This window comes from Micromys minutus, assembly GCF_963924665.1.
Source record: "Micromys minutus genome assembly, chromosome: 24".
Taxonomy (NCBI): domain Eukaryota; kingdom Metazoa; phylum Chordata; class Mammalia; order Rodentia; family Muridae; genus Micromys; species Micromys minutus.
The window spans coordinates 15,802,191-15,820,604 of NC_137959.1; the positions used below are offsets into that span (position 1 = coordinate 15,802,191).

Consider the following 18,414-nt stretch of genomic DNA (forward strand, 5'->3'; position numbering starts at 1 on the left):
TGGGGAACCAAAGAAACACAAAGCAAAGCAAACCAAAACCCACATCAAAGGAAGCTTTAACACATGTAATTATTGGGCTCTTTGTGACTCTGGTCTTTACTGCACACATGTGAAAGTGAAGATCTCTGCCCATCAGAGATATCTTCAGTGCTGCAGGTCCAGCACGAGCTCAGAGAAAAGGAGATGAAAAAGAATGTTCCTGGTATGAGAGGATTTCTGACAGATGCACTTATTAAAATGACTTAAATATTTATAAAAACCCAAGTGGCTTCTTAGCAACTTTTATGAATAATATGCAAAGAGAAGTCATATATATATATATATATATATATATACATATATATGTATAATATATATAGCAAGCACTGAAATAAAATCTTAGTGTAATGACCATTATTTAAAAAATTGTTGAATCTTTTTCATCTGCGAATAGAATGATCACAGTACCTCTTGAAGCTGAATAAATTTTCCTTCTATGACTGAAAGAGCATTGCTTTTCTCCACTAGTTGTTTATGAAGCTTAATCATTTCTACATTGTCCCGAATATTTGACCTTCAAAGTTGTTTAAGAAAAAGAGAAAAGTTAAAACCACAAATTAAAAGGAAAACAAAAGCCACCCACACATGTACATGCACATGAGCACACCAACCATGGTTGATTTACTTGTATATAGTCAAGTCATTAAAATTTTTCTATCATTATAATTTATGGCAGATTATTTAAGAACTAGCCATTATTCATTCTGGAAGGTGCATAAATAGGCCATCTGAACTTCCAAACTCGACGGCAACGCTAGCTTCATCACACTGACAGTAAAGACTGACAGCCTTTCTAGGACATTTGGAAAGACTACACAAACCCATCAGTTTCCAGGCAGCAGCGTCTCCCATCATATCTACTTTCTGCTTCCGTAAGGGGCTGCTCCGCTGCTCCGCTGCTGTCCTGAGTGCAGGGAGGCAGCGGTGTCAGTCCTTCCCTCCCACGCCCCTCGCACACGCACTATCACAGATTATCGTTTATTGGAGTTTCCTCTTGGAGTTTCAACTTTTCAAAACATTTCCCAATAAGTGACTTAGCATTTTATACTAACAATGCCCAAAGCTGGCATTTAAATATGTTGCAGCTGTGCCTTTAGCTGTACGAGATTATTTGATGTCCACAGGGTATATAGAAACCTTATATGCTGCAATACTATTTCGTATTTTCCCTACTGAGATTAAAGCAAATGTAGAATTTAACAGGAAGATCTTGTTAAAGGTTAATCATAGATCTAAATGAATACCTGTTCTCATAAGGCATTTATTTTCTTGACAGAAAAAAGGTTCCTTAATTTAATGCCTCATTTAAACTTTTTTAAAATTGTGAGGCACTGATTTTAAGACTTCACTTTAAAAAATATAAAGGTAAAAATTTCAAATTCAGAAAATTATTTCAGCATTTAAACTAAGTAATTTTACTTCTAAGGCTTACCTAGTATTCACATATTGGAAACATTGTCACAAGGCCCAATGGAACCAGCAAATGCACTACAAAGCTCACACATCTGTAAACCAGCTGAAGACTTGAAATACTCCTTTTTCCCCTTTGATATTTGAAAGTTCATTGTATTTTGGCATTGCACAGTTAGTAGTCCTCACACAGAAGATAAACAAGTCCAAGAACTTGGATCTTTCCCAGGGCACAGTCTTAACACAATGTTAAAATAATTATGTGTCTAAAACAAGTTATCTAGCAGTTCTGAGCACAGAGAAAACAGTATGTTTATTGCTATTCTCCTTGTTGTTACTTTTTTATTAAAATATGAAGTATAAAGAAAAGATTCAAACCCATTTTCATTCAAAATATAAAACCATTTGAAATCAAAATACAATTTACTACCCCCTCCCCAGAATTAGCTGGTTTAACCAATCAACAATGTGTAGCATTTACTGATACAGAAGAACAGACTGACTCAAAAAAAAAATATATATGTCTGTGCACCAGGTGTGTGCCTAGTACCCCCAGAGGGCAGAGGGCATCAGATACCCCAGGACTGGAGTTACAGATGGTTATGAGCTGTGGTGTGGGTCCTGGGACTGGAACACAGGTCGTCTGGGAGAGCAGCCAGAGCCATATCTCCAGAGCCTTTCTCAGTTTTTCGCTCTTTTTACTGGGGGAAGGAGGAAGCTAAGGATCAAATCCAGACAGTTACTCTAATACTTTGTTTTAAAGTAAAATTTCCAAGAAGAATCAAGTACATTTTAAAATGAATGTCAATAACAAACAATTAAATCTTAGCAGTCAGTTCCTTGTTACAGCATTCCTAAATGTGATGCTGAATAGTCCTTGTATGGCTAAGGAGAGCAAGGGTTTTAAATGCTGTAATGTTTTGACTGGTGGATTCTACTGAGCATTTCACTGAACACTCTGGGGTGTGGGCTTTCTAAAATATTGGTTAAGAAAAGAGGCAAAGCATTTTATGCTAATGATGCCCAACACTAGACATGAACACAACTGCATTTGGAAACAGCATTAATAATGTAGCACTTGGTCAGTTTACCACAGAGCACAGATACTCTGGACAATGCAAACCCCCCACTGCTATGAAAGGGCTCGGCAGGTAACAGGTACTCCTTTTACAATGACTACATAGTTTCTGAGGACATAATTTGAGGATGACAGCTGGTCAGAGATATAAAGTATGCCCACATTAAAATCAGCCATGGGATACTGGTGGCCTGGTGGTCATGATGGACAACTGAGTCACCTCAGACTGGATGAGCAACTCAACATTTCCACACAGATGAACTCTAGGAAAAGAAGGGTGAAGGTGCTAGGAAGGGAGAGAGATGTCACAAAAAGCTGATGAGGATGCCAGAAGTGAGTAAGCAACAGACATCACTATGCAGCCAATTGAAGACTAAGGTACCTGTGGAACAAAGCCTCAGTTTGTCTTCGTTTGAGAATGAGGTAGAGGAGTAATGCATTAGCAATATGTTCAGAGATCTCCTCATAAGAGCGCAGTCTGCCTCTTTACATGCATAGGCACAAGTCCTCAGCAGGAGGGTGTTCTAACAGAAAGAGCGATGCACAGTTAAACACTCAGATGGCCTTCACATCTGTATAACAATTCGTATGAGCTACATTACACACGGGAAAATAACGTGCAGCTATCAAGTGTTCTAATTAAATGCTTTGTAAACATAGATTTCTGAACATTTTAACAAAGATTTTGAACAATGATAGAAAGTTACGCTGGAGAATGCAATGACTTTATTTTCTTTCTGGCTTTTTCTTTTTATAGACAAGATTTAGAATTGTGATCAAATCTTCTAAAACTATGAGAAAAGTTTTTGGCTCCTCTCTAGATTAAAAACAAGCTGAAATAAATTAGACTTTATGTTGAAAAAAAAGCAACCCAGTTCAACAACCTATGTGCCAACTTTCTCCTGTATAATTTGAAACAGTCAAGCAATAAACTGAAAAAAAAAAGTGAGTGGAAGGTTTGAAAACACTGACTCCAGCTTTGCTACTGGGCGCCATAATAAATCCAGAAACTTAAAACCCCAGATACAGCGGAGAAAGAAAACTTTCAGTGGGGTGTGTAATGTATAGTCTAATATGAAAGCTAAGAAGCAGGAATCTTTGCTACAGTTGAAGTCTCATATATTGCGTTCCCTAGACGCACCCCTCCCCTCTGTACCCACCCCATTTCATTCCTTGCTACAGTAAGGATTATGAACAGCATACTACAGAGGATGGGGAGAGACCCCGTTACACAGAAGCTGTGCTGGGAATATTCTGGGAAGCAGTGAGGCCACATGTTTATGGGACAGAACGGAAAGACCACTGTGAATAATAGTTTTATGCTGGTGAATCCAAGGATGAGGCTAAAAACAATCCTAGAGTTAAGAACATTTTAATGTTCTTTTTAAACAGTTGTAGAAACTTGATTATCATATTGTTGAAAGAAATGAGGTTCACCAATAAGTGAAAATAACAAACAAAGCACTAGCAAGGATGTTTTCAAGAGGACCAAAGAAGCTTCTAGTAATTCAAACAGACAGACTTTCCCTAAAATTGTCAAGAATATACATTCAGAGTAATGGTTTTGCTCAAAATCACTCCTTGTGATTATGGGTACAGATGGCTCCCCGACTTAAGACTGCATAAAGGAACACGTGTCTATGTAAGTTTAATTTGCTAATACAGCACAATTCTTCTGGTGTTGGGGCAAAGCACAAGCCACAGCTTTGGTACTTTCTTACTGTCACCATCCAGAGGAATGGAGGGGACAGCTGACAGACTCTCTGTATGCTCCTTCTCACACTGATAAGAAGAGAATGGATATGCCCCAGTGCTGGCCTGGGGCAAGAGCAGCCCAAATTTTGGCTTACCTTCTAGAGATGGTCATGTTTAGGATCAAGTTTAATGGACTTCAATTGGAAGTTTATTGTAACAGCCATGGGAATCTGGGACTTTTTAGTATTTCCAAAAGCTCAGTGGGAATGTGCCTTTTACTGGCTATTATTACTCTTGCAAAAGTGAAGTGAAGGGTTTTCATTTTTTAAATTCTGCTTTATCTTTATATAATTACTCCAATCTAGTGTAAAAAGAGATTATTTCACAATTATCCAAAAGAATAAACAGAATAGCAGTTCTGCTTACTATTTAATGAAAAAAATAAAAAATGTTGGAAAAATTATTGGGTAGGCAAATCTTTCAGATATACAAGGTCTTGGGAGTACAAGACTTGTTTACACAGTGGAGAACTATTTACCCATTTATTTACTCATTTATAAGAGAAATAAAGAATTTGGACAAGGTATTTAATTGATTGAGTCAACATTCAAATCTAGTTTTAAGAGCTAAATTTTTCTTCTTCTTTGAAGTGACTTTCTCTTTTTAAAATAGTCTCTCCTAAGTTTTCATTTTTCATGCACTGTGACATGTATGCTAACTCACTAGTTACAGGTCCAACAATTTATATGAGTATCAGAAAAATGTGTTAAGTTGCTGTCCAAAAAATCTTAGATAGCATTATTAAAAAAAAAAAAGAAGAAAGAAAAGTCACAGGGACAAAAGAACATAGTATTTGGGTATAGTATTTGTTGCTGAAAAAATTCTAAGTTATTAAAAAAAACAATAGAGGAACCTGGAGGTATTTTAAAAATGACAGATCATCCCCGACATAATAATGTTTGCATGGATATCCCAGGCCCCTGTCATCCTTCCATCAGAGAACCAGATGTGCCCTCTTAATTAGGGGACCGGGCAATCAGGCAAATCCAAATTGAGGGGTATTCTGCAAACAGCTGTCAGTGCACTGGAGAAGTGCAGGAACCATTCTAAAATAAAGGGAACTTAAAAGAATGAATACCCGACCCTTGGCTGCACCCTAAATGAAAACAAAACAAGATAAAACCTACTAGTGAAAAAACAAAGCTATAAAAACATTGAAACAATCAGAACAATTTGCATATAGACCTGGCCTGAATATTAAATGATGCTACTGTGTTGTTCATTAAAGGTTCTGAATAATAGTAATGTGTTACTATTATTAATAAGAGGATGTTCCTGCACTTTAAAATCTCCAAAGAGTACAGTAGATAGTGTAATAAAAGCAACTCTTAAGCGGGAGACAGAGGGATGGACAAAGGTAAGGGATGAGAGGGACGCAGGAGAGGAGGAAGAGGGGATGGAAGGAAGGGACAGAAGCTAGTAAAGAAGGAAATGGAAAAGGAACTGGGGAGGAAGAAGGGAGAAAGGGAGACAAGAGAGAAAGAGGAGGGATCCAGAGGAGAAGAGTTTGTGCAGCAGCAAAACACAGAAACAGGCTCCTTTACCATACTCAGATAAGGTAATGGTAGAAGACACGAGTGCTGCTCTGACTACGCTGTTTTTCAGGTTTACTGCTTTTCCAAGTAAAATGCTGGGGAGAATTCAGAATGCTAGGAAGTAATCTTGTCTATGCAAAAGGGAAAAGAGAAACCCAGAGGCCAAGCTGTTTCTTATAATGCACGGCTGCAAAGAATCTCTTAGTTTTAAGATTTGACAGTCTGCTGTCTGCCAAAGGGAACAGGGCAAGTCAGAGAGTCTGAAACATATATGGGTTACATTTCCTTCCTTGGGACATAATGGCACTTACATGATTTTTAATTAAGAAGATAAATAGTACCCTAATATTTATTTTTTAAAAAAGTACAAACTAGTTACACATTTAGTAAGGGCATAAATATATTTGGAGTTGAAAAAAGTAAATAAAAGGTAAAACTGTTCTGATTTTAATGTTCATGTACATGTGTTTGCTGGTTACTGCTTTGCATTTAATTTAAGACAGCCTTTTTAATAAGCAGAAAATGTGCATTTTTATATTGTTTAAATTTTAATATGGATTTTTGTTCAAAACAACAGACATTCAGGCTACTTGTAAATGATACAAGATTTTTTGCTAATGAGGCATTATGTAGAACATATGCAAAAATCACAACTCAGTCTTCCAAAATAGACCACAACAACAGGAAAAAGCATGACTTTAATAAGAAAGAGCAGCATTGGGGTCTAACTTCAAAGCAATTAAGGGCTTTGGATAACCAAAAGTTCATGTCAAGCTGATGCCAAACCAAACTGGTCTATTAAACACATACTATGCAGTTTCTGTGCTGTGCTCTGAAAGGCTCTTAGCCATAAATACCGAGCGCCACCACTCTGCAGATCACACAGACGTCAGGTTTGTGCTTGAGAACAAGGGGTGTAGCATCCAGATCAGACTTGTAGAATTTCAAATCTGAACTAGTGTGCCTGATATGTTCTCCATGTCATCTCTCGCTGTAGTGAATTATATATCAAGTTTTACATCCCCAAGTTTTCCAATTATTTTCTATTAGCCTCAAAAAATTGCTATTACATATAAAAATTGAGCTACAAGTAAACATAGTTTTTAAAACGCCGTGAAGACCTTTATTTCTATGTTTTAAAAACTATATTCAAGAAACAATGTGCTATTCAACAGAGGTATTTTCCTTCTAAGAAAATGATGTGGATTCTCAGTTTTATAAAATCACTGAGGTAAGGTGTAACTGGCTTATTTCTTTGGCTTCTGTAGCAATTTTCTTTTAACATAATTTTGTTTCTGCTTCTAATAGTTGATGTGATAAAAAGAGAGACTGCAGCTTCTTATGTGAATAATCTGGTCCCATGGGAGGCTGTGGCTCAGTTTTCGAGACCACTGTTCTGTCTCTTGTTGGCCACATGTAGAGTCTGAAAGCCTCGCCTGTCAATCTCTTCCTGCTCTGCCCCAGTGCGGGACTGAAGGACCAGAGCACTTCCTCCTCAGTCATTACTCAGAGTCTAGCTGTAAGACCATCAGCTCCATCTGGAACAGGAACAGTTAACACAGTCCATTTTGTTGTCTGGCACCTTGAGGAATAGAGTAGGGAAAGTGTTTTTGATGACCTTTAACCTAGCGATAGAGTAAAACTGACAGGGACTTGTCCAAGTCTGAAGCTGCCCCAAGTAAAACTGTGTATGTTGGGGTTTTTGTGTGTGTGTGTGAACATGAACATGCTTCACCTTAGTTTTGAGACAGTTTTTTTCACTGAACTATTTATTGGTGGCTATCTATGAAGTCCAGGGATTCTCTTCTTTCTGCCTTCTCAGATCTAGGATTGCAGGCACATCTGCCATGCATGGTTTTTTACATGGGCGCTTAGGATCCAAACTCTGATCCTCATGTTTGCATGGCAAGCATCACTGACTGAGCCCATAGGGTATCTCTCTATTCTATTCAGATAACACCTTAAGTACAGATGTTGGTAAAAATGCTTAGAAAGCACACACAGATATGAGGCCTGGCTTGTTCATCAAAGGAATCATCCCTGTTCCATAAGGAGGCCGAGTCTAAAGCAGTCCTTTCTGGGGAACATGACTGATACCTAGTTATTCAAAGTAATGTAAAGCCAGGGTTTTAATTATGCCCCTAATTAACATATAATTCTCAAAAATTTCAACTTTCTTCTGCTAAGCTAAAAGAATGCTATATAATTTAACCAGACATTAAGTTCTCCTTATATAATGTAGTTTTATATACAGCTTTTTAGGAATAGAATTTATATGAAATTACACTAATCTTTTAAATCTAAGGCCTTTCATGTATTTTTTTTAGTATTCTTAAAGAAACAAACAAACATGGAGAAGTGGCTTCTCCTCCAGGGACTGAGGTTTGATTCACAGGACCATTAGAGTAGCTCACAACCACCTATAGCTCCAGTTCCCTGAGGATTCAACACCTTCATCTGGACTCTGCACCAGGCACACATGTGATGCACAAACATACATCTAGGCAAATTAAAATAAAAAAAAACCCTAAAATTACCCAAATCTACACACTCCTTTTTGCTGAGTACAGAGATACCACCTTAAGTGTTCTTGCATTACTGCATGGGTAGGGCTAGCTTGTCGACAGACATAAAAGTATAAGTTTAGATGAAGGAAAACTGGTAAGATGTTAGTAACTGCTAAAGCTCAGATATAGAGAGAGGTTCTATAAGCTACTGTCTTCCATTTTGTCAAGAGATTGTGAAAAGCAGAAGGTAACTGAAGACTGGCCAACCGAAGTCTTGTTCAATGCACGATGTCAACACACACACACACACACACACACACACACACACACACACACAAAATCAACAAATGGGATCAGAACCAAATGGAGATATGAAAAAATATTTTATAAAACATTAAGAATGCAATGGTAGCAAGGAGATACTGCCATAAGCCACATCAAGGCTAGATTTTCTTACAAATTGAGTCCAAGGAGATGGGCCATCTCTGTGGTTACCACAAGTCTGAACAGACCCGTATGTAAGACTGTACGTGTACACACAGTAGGTACAAGAGTACAGCTTTTGTCACCCATGATGTAAGTGTCCTGAAGTCTAGACAAGTGGTACACAAACAAAGTCAGATGAGAGTGGCTGCCAGCCACAGGACGCTAGGGAAGACCGCCCCTTCTTCACAGGAATACATCATACTGTTAGTAGGTCTACAGAATTCCTCCTCAAAGAATATTCGATAGAAATAGAGTTTTAAAATAGCTTGAATTTTGGATCATGATTTACATTTTATGGATCATAATAAATTATTTAAAATTAATTTTGAGCAAATTCAAAGTGACAGTTCAGTTTTAACATACCTCTGATCTGTAGCTTGCTGTTCTCGGAGCTGAAGAAGAGATAACTCAATCTCATTTTCTTTTCTCTTCAACTGAGTTTTCAGGATCTCTGCCAAGTGCTCTAACTCCTCTATCTGGCCTCTCTGTGACTGAATGACATTTTCTCTGAAATAAAGAGTCTTGATAAGAATTTGCAGTTCGAGGAGAAATTTGTAGTGCTAAAGTCTGTGCAAAGGTTCTCCATTATAATACAGGACAAGCAAAAGTTAATAAAGTCGCTTTACTCCCCTTGTATAGCGTGAAATAGCGGCAGATCTGATGTGATGACTGGGACAATTCATGTCTGGGACAATTCAAGAGATGGCCTTTTAGCAGATACTGTCCTAGCAATGGACTGGACTGGACTGTACTGATCATGAAATGTCTTGCTCTTTATAAGTGCACAGCTGCCATATCACCCAATGAACCCTTCAGAGGGTAAGCACAGAACGTGCAGACACAACTAGGGTTCCAGCACACCTCACCTCATTTTGTTTGGCAGTGCCCCAGTGCAGTGAGCCTAGCTTTTCATTTATTATCTAAGAATGAGAAAACATTTAGTCTTTTACTTCCCTACAGGTTGACTGCTAGTGTGATTGGTATTTAAAACATGCAAAAGAAAACATTTGCAATCTGTACCACATTTTCCTTTGGCAGTGTTCTCAGGTTGGTACTTCGTTCCTCATTCAATGTTCCAATGATCTAGGTGAAGGCTTATGGAGAAGATCGTGTGTACAGCTGACACCACTAGGCACTGATGAACTACAGAAATGATGAATGTGGCAGAAGGCATGTTTCTGAGACCATGACATGATGAAGAAGTTAGAGAAGCACAGGAAAGCCAGAGCTGAAATCCATGTATATCAGCAACTCCTAAGCTTTCAAGCCATTCCTCTCAGTGCCTCTGTCAGCCCCAAAAGGGTTGAGTCAGAATCTAAAAATATTATCTGTAACTTCTTGGGAATGAAAATTTTGTCTCTAAGCTGGGTATTGGTGGCACATGCCTTTAATCTTAGCACTTGAGAGGCAGAGGCAAGCAAATCCCTTTGAGTACAGGGCTACACTGGTCTACAGCCAGGGTTACATAGTAAAGCCCTGTTTCAAAAAAAAAAAAGGAAGGAAGGAAGAGGATGAGACTTTAGGTTACTCCTTTGTGGTAAAATTAACAGAAATCCTGTTATCGGCTAGATAAACTATCCAGTCCCTGTGCTTTACTGAGAACAAGTCATACAATGGCCGTTATTTCTCCATAGAACGAGCTGTATTTTAGTAAAACAAATTATTTATATATACTCTGATTTTGTTTACAATAAAGGAGAAGGAGGGATCAAAATAAGACATAATCAATATACAAAGTTCTAAAATGACCATAAAGAATACATACAAATTTCTTATTTCTCCTCTGGCTTCTTCAAGTAAACTATTGCTGTATTTTGTGAGCGTGGGTTGTACAGTTTCTGCTTCATCTACATTTTGAAATCTTATACCTAAAAATAAAGTAGTAAAATATTATGGAAAGAAAATTAGAAAAGACAGATCCTTGATTTGCTATAAGTGTATTTATAATAAACACTACATGTATTCTTACAAAGAGCAACAGGAGGCAGGTAAAGGAGACATGAGCCCTCAGCTACCAGCAGGTAGTATGTGAAACACAGCAAGAGAATCATCCACCAAACAACCCTGCTAAAGAAACCATCCAGAAATAAGTCAGTACATTTTGGGACTTAGAACTTCTATCTCAACTTCTGCAGAACTACCATTTTTAATTTAGGGATTCATGATAAATCAAGAACATCTAAAAAAAATAATTCAACCTAAGGTAAAACCAAATCCTACTGTTGTACTAAAATAACGTAGCAATAAAATAACCTCCTCTTGACTTTCTACTGGACTCACAGATAGTATATATGCTCAGCCTTCATCAGAGATGCTTCCTCCTGCAGCAGATAGGAACAAATACAAAGGCCTACAGCCAGACAGCATGCGGTGGGGGGGAGAGAGGGGGGAGAGGGAAGGAGAACACCTTGGAATATTCAGTGCACAGCATATGACACTGTGGAAGTCAGAGGACAACTTACAAGTCAGCGATCTTCCACTCTATGGATCTTGTGATGGCGGGGCACAGGCTGGGGCAAGCACCATCTCCCCAGTCCCTTTTTAGTGTTTTGGATAATGCTTTTGATAGTGATTTTATCATAAATATCCCTTGGTCTTACTTTCTTAATTTATATCATCTTCTTTTGCTTATTCAACCTCAATAAGAAAATCTATCTTTTAAAAATAGCAATCCAAGGGCAAATGAACAGTAAGATCTCTTACAATAGAGCCATTGCTTAGAGTATTTTCTAACAGAAATTGTCACATGTGCTGCTATGTATGGGGCACACACAGTCAGTCTCAGACACTTGGGAGGCTGAAGTAGACAGGCATTTGATCACAGAAGTTTGAGCTAGCCTGTGCAACAAAGGGCATTCATCTTGGAGGAAAAAAACATCAAGTTTGACAAGTTTAACACTTGTTAAAAGTCAGACATACTTTTAATTACGTATGTGACTTTCTAGCTCTAGAGTTCAAGAGAAAAGTGTAACAAATGATGTGGACTTTAAGTGGAAACCGGACCAAGATCTGGTCCAAGACTGGCACAGAAAAAAATTCTCTATAGAAAAGCTTAACCTTTTCAGAATGAGAAATTTCATTATTTTAAGTTGATGGATGAAGACAGACCCCCTCACTCGCTTTTCCTGACACAGTCATTACCTGTTGCCTAAAACATTGAGGACTTCACTGTGCTACAACTGGCCAGTTATATACAAGGCTATAATAATACTAATTCTTAGGCTTTCCCTATATAACCATGGGAAAATTCAAAATTAGCAGTGGAGTTAAAAGACTAAGCTCAAAAATATGTCAAAGTTTAGTTATTAATTAGTAACTGCAGTCATTATTTCTAATGAATGGTTATTATATATTCCTTTTGGTTCTGAGATAACTGTATGATACAGTTCAGGAAGGCCTCAAATCCCAAATCCCCTTATTTTAGTCTTTCAGAGAATAATTCTCCTTCATCACCATCACCAGCACATGTGTACAATACCTACTTTTGCCTGTGTGCATCATGGTGCTCACCGAGGCAGAGAGGGCGTTAGATACACCAGAACTGGAGCTATCGATTGCTGGGTGCTGGGAATGGAAGCCAGGAAGAGCAGCCAGTGTTCTTCACCATCTCCAGCCACTTGCCTCAGTGAGTACTGGGTGCTGGATTACAGGCTTGAACCATGCCTAGGCACGCATGGCTCTGTTTCAGTGGTTCCTCCCAGTCGGAGCTGTGTCCACACAATGCCAAGCCCACCTGACCCACACCCACCATTGTGCACTGCATGGGCCAGCGGAGAACACTGCTGTCCCGGCAGCAGTTTCAGGGCACACGTCTCCTTGGACTAGAGGGAACCTGGGCTACAGCCCCACCTCAACCCAAGAGAGTCCTGAAAAATCGGGCCCATGTCTCAGTGTCAGAGGCAGCCTTGAAGATGGGAACGACACCTCAGGTTTACTCACAGTGTGTGGTTTCTGTGTCCCAGACTTTACACATGGGGAAGCAATTCTAAATCACAAAGAGGATACAAACACAGGGAGATATTTAAGTCTGTAAGTTATATTTTTAAAGATTGATGTTCTATGGATCATTTTAAAAACATTTTAATAGAGGGAACGGTAAGCTGATCTCTTTGATTTGAACAGTAATCTAACAAAATTGCTTGCCAAATTAATTTAAAGTTTGGGTATAACTTTTATTTAACATAAAAGACCCAGCAGTCCTTCCATATCACCTCATCCACTAACATTTCTAGAGGAGAAAACTAAGATTCAGAGAGGACGTGTGTTTAAGGGAATGCCACTAAGTGAGGAGCTCCCAATTTCCTTCTTCTTATCTAACCTGACATTATCATTCCATTTTACAGATGGGGAAAATGAGGCTGAGAGGTCAAGGGCTGACTTGATATAAAAGATCATTCATGGCAGAGTGTGTGTTTTCTGATTTATAATTCGCTGTGTTCACTTTGATTATACCCACAGGCTACTGCAATCTCACAGTGCTGCCAACGGCTAAGCCCTTTCATCCTGCAGCTGCCTCCTGTCTGTGTGGAGGCCATACTGACTTCAAAGGCACACTATCTAGGGAAGAGCGAGTGTTAACATTCTGCCTTGGAAAAGAAAACTATAACATTCCTCCCCTTTCCTTCTGTTCATATGGTGTTTCCCCTTTCCTCGATGAATTATAACTAACTAAAGGCTTACCTCATTTTTTAATATTACAAAAGATGTTGGATATTTCTGTGAAGCATATTCCTAACAAAAATCAATTAGAGCTAACAGTTTATTTCTTTCTCTAGGAGCGGCATTCTTAAAAAGTGACTTAACATATTTATGTACTTTTAGCTTCATTTTAATAAGTTCTTCTGAGGATGGAAAGAACGGGGGCTTGATGCCTAAATTAGCTTGGTCTATGAAATTGATTTGTAATATAGGAGACTTTACAACATTCTTTCAGTGTGAAGAGACCGATGCCATAATTATTTTAAAGAGGGATGAGGCCTCTGGTTCCAGCACTTGTCACATGTAAAGCGAATCTATAGAGGTGGCTTTTTCTCGCTCACCAGCTGCAGAGTTCAGGGTTAAGAACCTGACATGTATATGCTTATTATAGGGTTTGTTACTGTTACTAAATAAGCTACAGTGGCCTAGGGATTCCTGAATAAAACCATCCTTGTTACAGCATTATGATCTGACAGAAAGCAAGCCTCAAACTGTTCCAACCCATTTTGAAGACATGTAAAAACACGAGTAAGAAACAAAGCCGTGTGTGTCAGTGGGCAACAGGCTCAGACTTAGGTCCAGGGTTTGGCGAATGTTTTACCTTTCCCCGGGCATTCATGCAAGCCTGCACTGGCGTTTGCTTTCCTGCGGCCGGTGTTAATTCGAGCTTGCACATGACTGTACGAAGTTTGCCTGTGCCCCTGGACTTGGAGCTGCTGTTTCGCTGATATTAGCCTGTTTTTGAGAACTTCATTTTGTCTTTCAAGCTCATGAACTTTTTCTTGCAGCTGCTCCATCATTTCTTCCATTTCCACATCTCGTCCCAGCCGCTTGGGGCCGCCACCAACCCGCTCATATCTCTTCTTGTCATTAACTAGCCGTATTAACTTGGTGGCCATTCTAGGGAAATAATAAAAAGATGAAAAGGAATGTGAGAAGTGAGCATAAAATGCATTCTGTTGAAAGGAGCATAATCACTGTGAAGACTTCAGTGCAGAACCTGAATAATAAATTTCAGGTTTTGATGTAACTATTACTGCCTGTGAAGAATCCTTTGATGATAATTGAAACCACTGGGCAACAATCTGCTTTATAGCACTGACAAATAGCAGTTTCCTAAGGCTTATCATTTAAGGTTAGTAAAGAGAGGACACATATTTACCCCATATGTTCCAGAAATGCAATTTTTAACGCATGACCTTATATAGGAACGCTGGCTGCACTTAAACGTAGTCACAGAGTGTGGATGTGGTGGGCCGTGTATACAACCCACAGTGAGTTAGAACTTTTGGAAAGTGAGCTAAAATTATGTAGATTTAGGTAGTATAGTATCTTATCTTTCTATAGGATTAAGACAAGGAAAACACATAAAAATGATGGAATTCACAGATGGACACATATAAAATTTAACTGAAATTTCAAAAGAAACAAAATGTGATCCTAGATGTTGGCCAGTGCTCAATAAATGTTTGTGTCTAATTTCAAAAACTAATTATATGAAAGAAATAGTATTTTAATGATAATGAAAGTTTTTGACATAAATTGTTCTTCTGACATCCCAGGAACTTATACCTTTGACTCGTTCACGTTTTGATAAAAGCTGGTCAGACAGAACAAAAGGCAGAGTGGGCACATGGGGTGATGTAACATACACGCATGGAAAACATGCCTGACAATGAATGGAAAAATCTTGGCAGGACAAGAAAGAAAAGGTGGCTTTGATGAGAGACACAAGTTCAAGACTTTACAAAATTGGTCGCACATCTTCAATAGCTGATTCTAGTTTATAGTGAATCTATTTTTATAAAGACCCAGACAGGAGATTGGAAATAAAAACACACTACATTTTTCTTTAAGTGGGTTTGCTTTATTTTAGCTTGGTTATGGACAGAAGCTTTTACTTAAGGGAACAAAAGTGAAATAAAAAAAACTCTTAATAGCTTTGGGATGTCATAGAACAACATTTTCCCCCTAAGCAGAGTCTTCTGTAAACGCGGTAGTAATACATGCCTATCTACACTTCTGGCTACCCGGCTACAGCATGTGGCATCAGGGAGAGCTCTGTATGACAAAATCAGTGAAGACTGTTTTCTCTTTCCCTTGAGGAAATTCCACTAAGGATGCTTTATAAGGGATATTGGATAATAAAAACCAAGATCCAAGAGAACCACAAACATCCTAGTAAAATAATCAGTGGATTACTTCCTTTTCTACCCAGTCTGGTAGATGATGTATCATTAGGAAATCTGACCAGGTATTGTCATCCAGCAAAGCCACACTCTTCCTTGCCCAGTGATTAATGAGTTTGGAGTCCTGGGCCCTACTCAGTGTCCCATCCATAATAAGATATTCATCCAAATGATATGCCACTTAAATATTTGAATACTTATTACAGGAAGATTAACACTTAGAGACATAGATTGCATTAAAAAGAAAGGTTCAGATTTAATATAAAGACCAGTCATCTAAAGAATAAGAATTTTTAATGGATATTAATAATGTCTTCAAGTTCTTAAAGTTACTGATACTCAAATAAACTTTGTCAGAGGAGCATGTGCTTGTTTAGTCATAGGAATAATTTTCACTTGCTTAAGTTATTAATGAGTTGCAAGCCTTCTGGGTGAGATTTGAGGACTTAAAAAGGCAATTTATAAAAATTTGTATTTACACAAAATGTGATAGTGACTCACAATTGAGGATAAATGTAAAGGCTGTCTATCTGTGCAGGGATCTATGCCGGCGTCAGTGGGAGAAGGTTGAGGAAGCATCCAGAGCCATGGGCCAGTGCTCAGGTACTCCCACAGCCTAATAAAGCAAAGTCTCAGGGGAGTAAACAGTCTGAGCACAGGACACTGGGAGAAAGACACTAGACAACTTCACTCCTAGCACAGTTCCCTCTCCATTAAACTATGTGGCTCATTAATAATGAAGTTGTTTTTACTTTTTTGATAGGACACATTACTAATAAGGTCAAGGTTGTGAATTCCATTCTTTTACTGACCAATTCTGTATCTAAAGAAAAACAGTTTAGTGGTCACAGACTTCATGCCTCATTCTGTTTGGTAGACCTGAGTGTGCTACTGCTCAAAAATGAATCAGGTGCATCTTACAAATAGCAATTTCTATGTCTCAAAACCAACTCGAGGTAGAAGGCTTGCACCTGGCTGGCTGGTGGGTTTGGAAACACTTTTAAGTGTAAAGAGTGGAAAGTAAATGGATCCACTTCTGTGTGCTAAGTCCCAAGCAGAAAGCCATCCTCTTCCTTTAGTGGCTACTTTCCTTTTCCGTTAAACCTAGAATAGGATTTCAAATACAGATGTATGTGCACACTTCTGCCTCCAATGCCAGGCACTCAAAGGATGGGCATAGTATTTTTGAGTAAAATAGAATTAAAAAGAAACTACACTCAAAACATCATTCTTATATACATTTTTTTCACATGTCCATCAAAAGTGACACTGTGCCTTTTCAAAAGTGGTAGAGCCTGTTTGAAATAAATACAGAACCAAGACTAATCCAAGTGAACTTAAACATGGCCCAGACATAAGTGATGTTTTCATTAGTAAATCCCAAATCATAAGGGAACACACATTCTAGCAAGTTGGAATAGTTAATTACTTTTAAATTTTTTATGGCATTTAAACAAACAGATGCTTGGCTATCTGCTTATTAAGTCATAAATATTAACCAAAAGTTATTTATAGATCTAATATTCTCATGGCGCTCTGAGCTATTAGCTGTGTTCTTTCAAATGGTAACTTCAGACATAATAAACACAATCCTCTTGGTTTATTATTCTACTTTGTAAGATTTTCCATTTTTAAAAAATTCTATTTATTTATAACCTGCCTGTTCCAGAAGAGATTGAAGGTGGGGCTTTCAATTAAGTTTATAAAAAACTATATCCTTCAAACTTTACAGAGTTAAGAAAAAGCTAAAAGCTTTTTATCATAACCTTTTGATTTTATCCTCTTGCTTGCGGGCATGCTGTTTAAGTAAAATGTTCTCATCCTGCAAACGCAGAACTCTGTCTTCCAGGTCTTCACGGCTGACACGTGACACTGCCTGGCGTGCCTTCACTGTGCGTGCAGTTGAGGTTTCTGAAAAAATGCCAAGGTGATTAATTGTGGCATCACTTAAAACAGTCTCTGAAACCTGATAACTGTTGATATTAAAAAAAATCTCTGATGCATTCCTGCTTTGCACACCTTTTGCCTTTCCCTGTTTTTTGGTTTTATGAGACAGGATTTCATATGCAGAAGTTTGCTTCAAACTTGCTCTGTAAGTAGGATGACCTTGAACCCCTGACCCTCCTGCCTCTACTTTCCAAATGCTGGGATCACAGGCATTCTCCATCACACACAAATTTCTCTCCTTTTTACCTACTAATTAAGTTTTAGTTTTTTGTTTTTTAGAAAACTGTTCATCCAAACAATCTCCAGTGAGCTCTTTGTGATTAATGCGTCACATACAATAGTAGGGACCCGAGCAACAACTATTCACTGGTGTGGACTTGATCACTCTTTCAGAATATAGGTGGGAACTGATTCAACAGATTTCCAATTCCTATTCTGAGTGCTGTAAAGCTCACAGAAAAGCCAGGCTGCCCACACTGGGAATGCAGCTCAATAGCATACAACACTTGTCTACATGTGCAAGGTTTAGTCGATAACATGGCAGCAAGAAAAAGTCCTTTGATCTGCAAATCTGTATGTGTTTTTATAGACAAAACTGAAACAATTTAATGAACATAATATTAGACTTTGTTTTCTGAGCTAGGATATAGAAAAATACAAATACAAATCCCCAGAAATAAAGAAAAACCCAAAACCTGAGATTTGAAAGTTTAACAGATCAGAAATTATATATAAGCTGTTTCATATATTGAAAATTAACTTTTTGACCT

The 18,414-nt window shown here is 38.2% G+C and overlaps 1 protein-coding gene across 1 annotated transcript in view; it reads right to left on the reverse strand.

The window, feature by feature from the left end:
* RPGRIP1L (RPGRIP1 like) overlaps window positions 1-18,414 on the reverse strand; it is a gene marked incomplete at both ends in the record, with an annotated part of 82,264 nt that overhangs the window by 62,628 nt on the left and 1,222 nt on the right. The window contains 5 exons of the mRNA XM_080937056.1: window positions 448-553; window positions 9,174-9,317; window positions 10,576-10,678; window positions 14,110-14,408; window positions 17,464-17,608. Coding sequence (XP_080793182.1) covers window positions 448-553; window positions 9,174-9,317; window positions 10,576-10,678; window positions 14,110-14,408; window positions 17,464-17,608 — 797 coding nt within the window. The remainder of the gene's footprint in view (window positions 1-447; window positions 554-9,173; window positions 9,318-10,575; window positions 10,679-14,109; window positions 14,409-17,463; window positions 17,609-18,414) is intronic.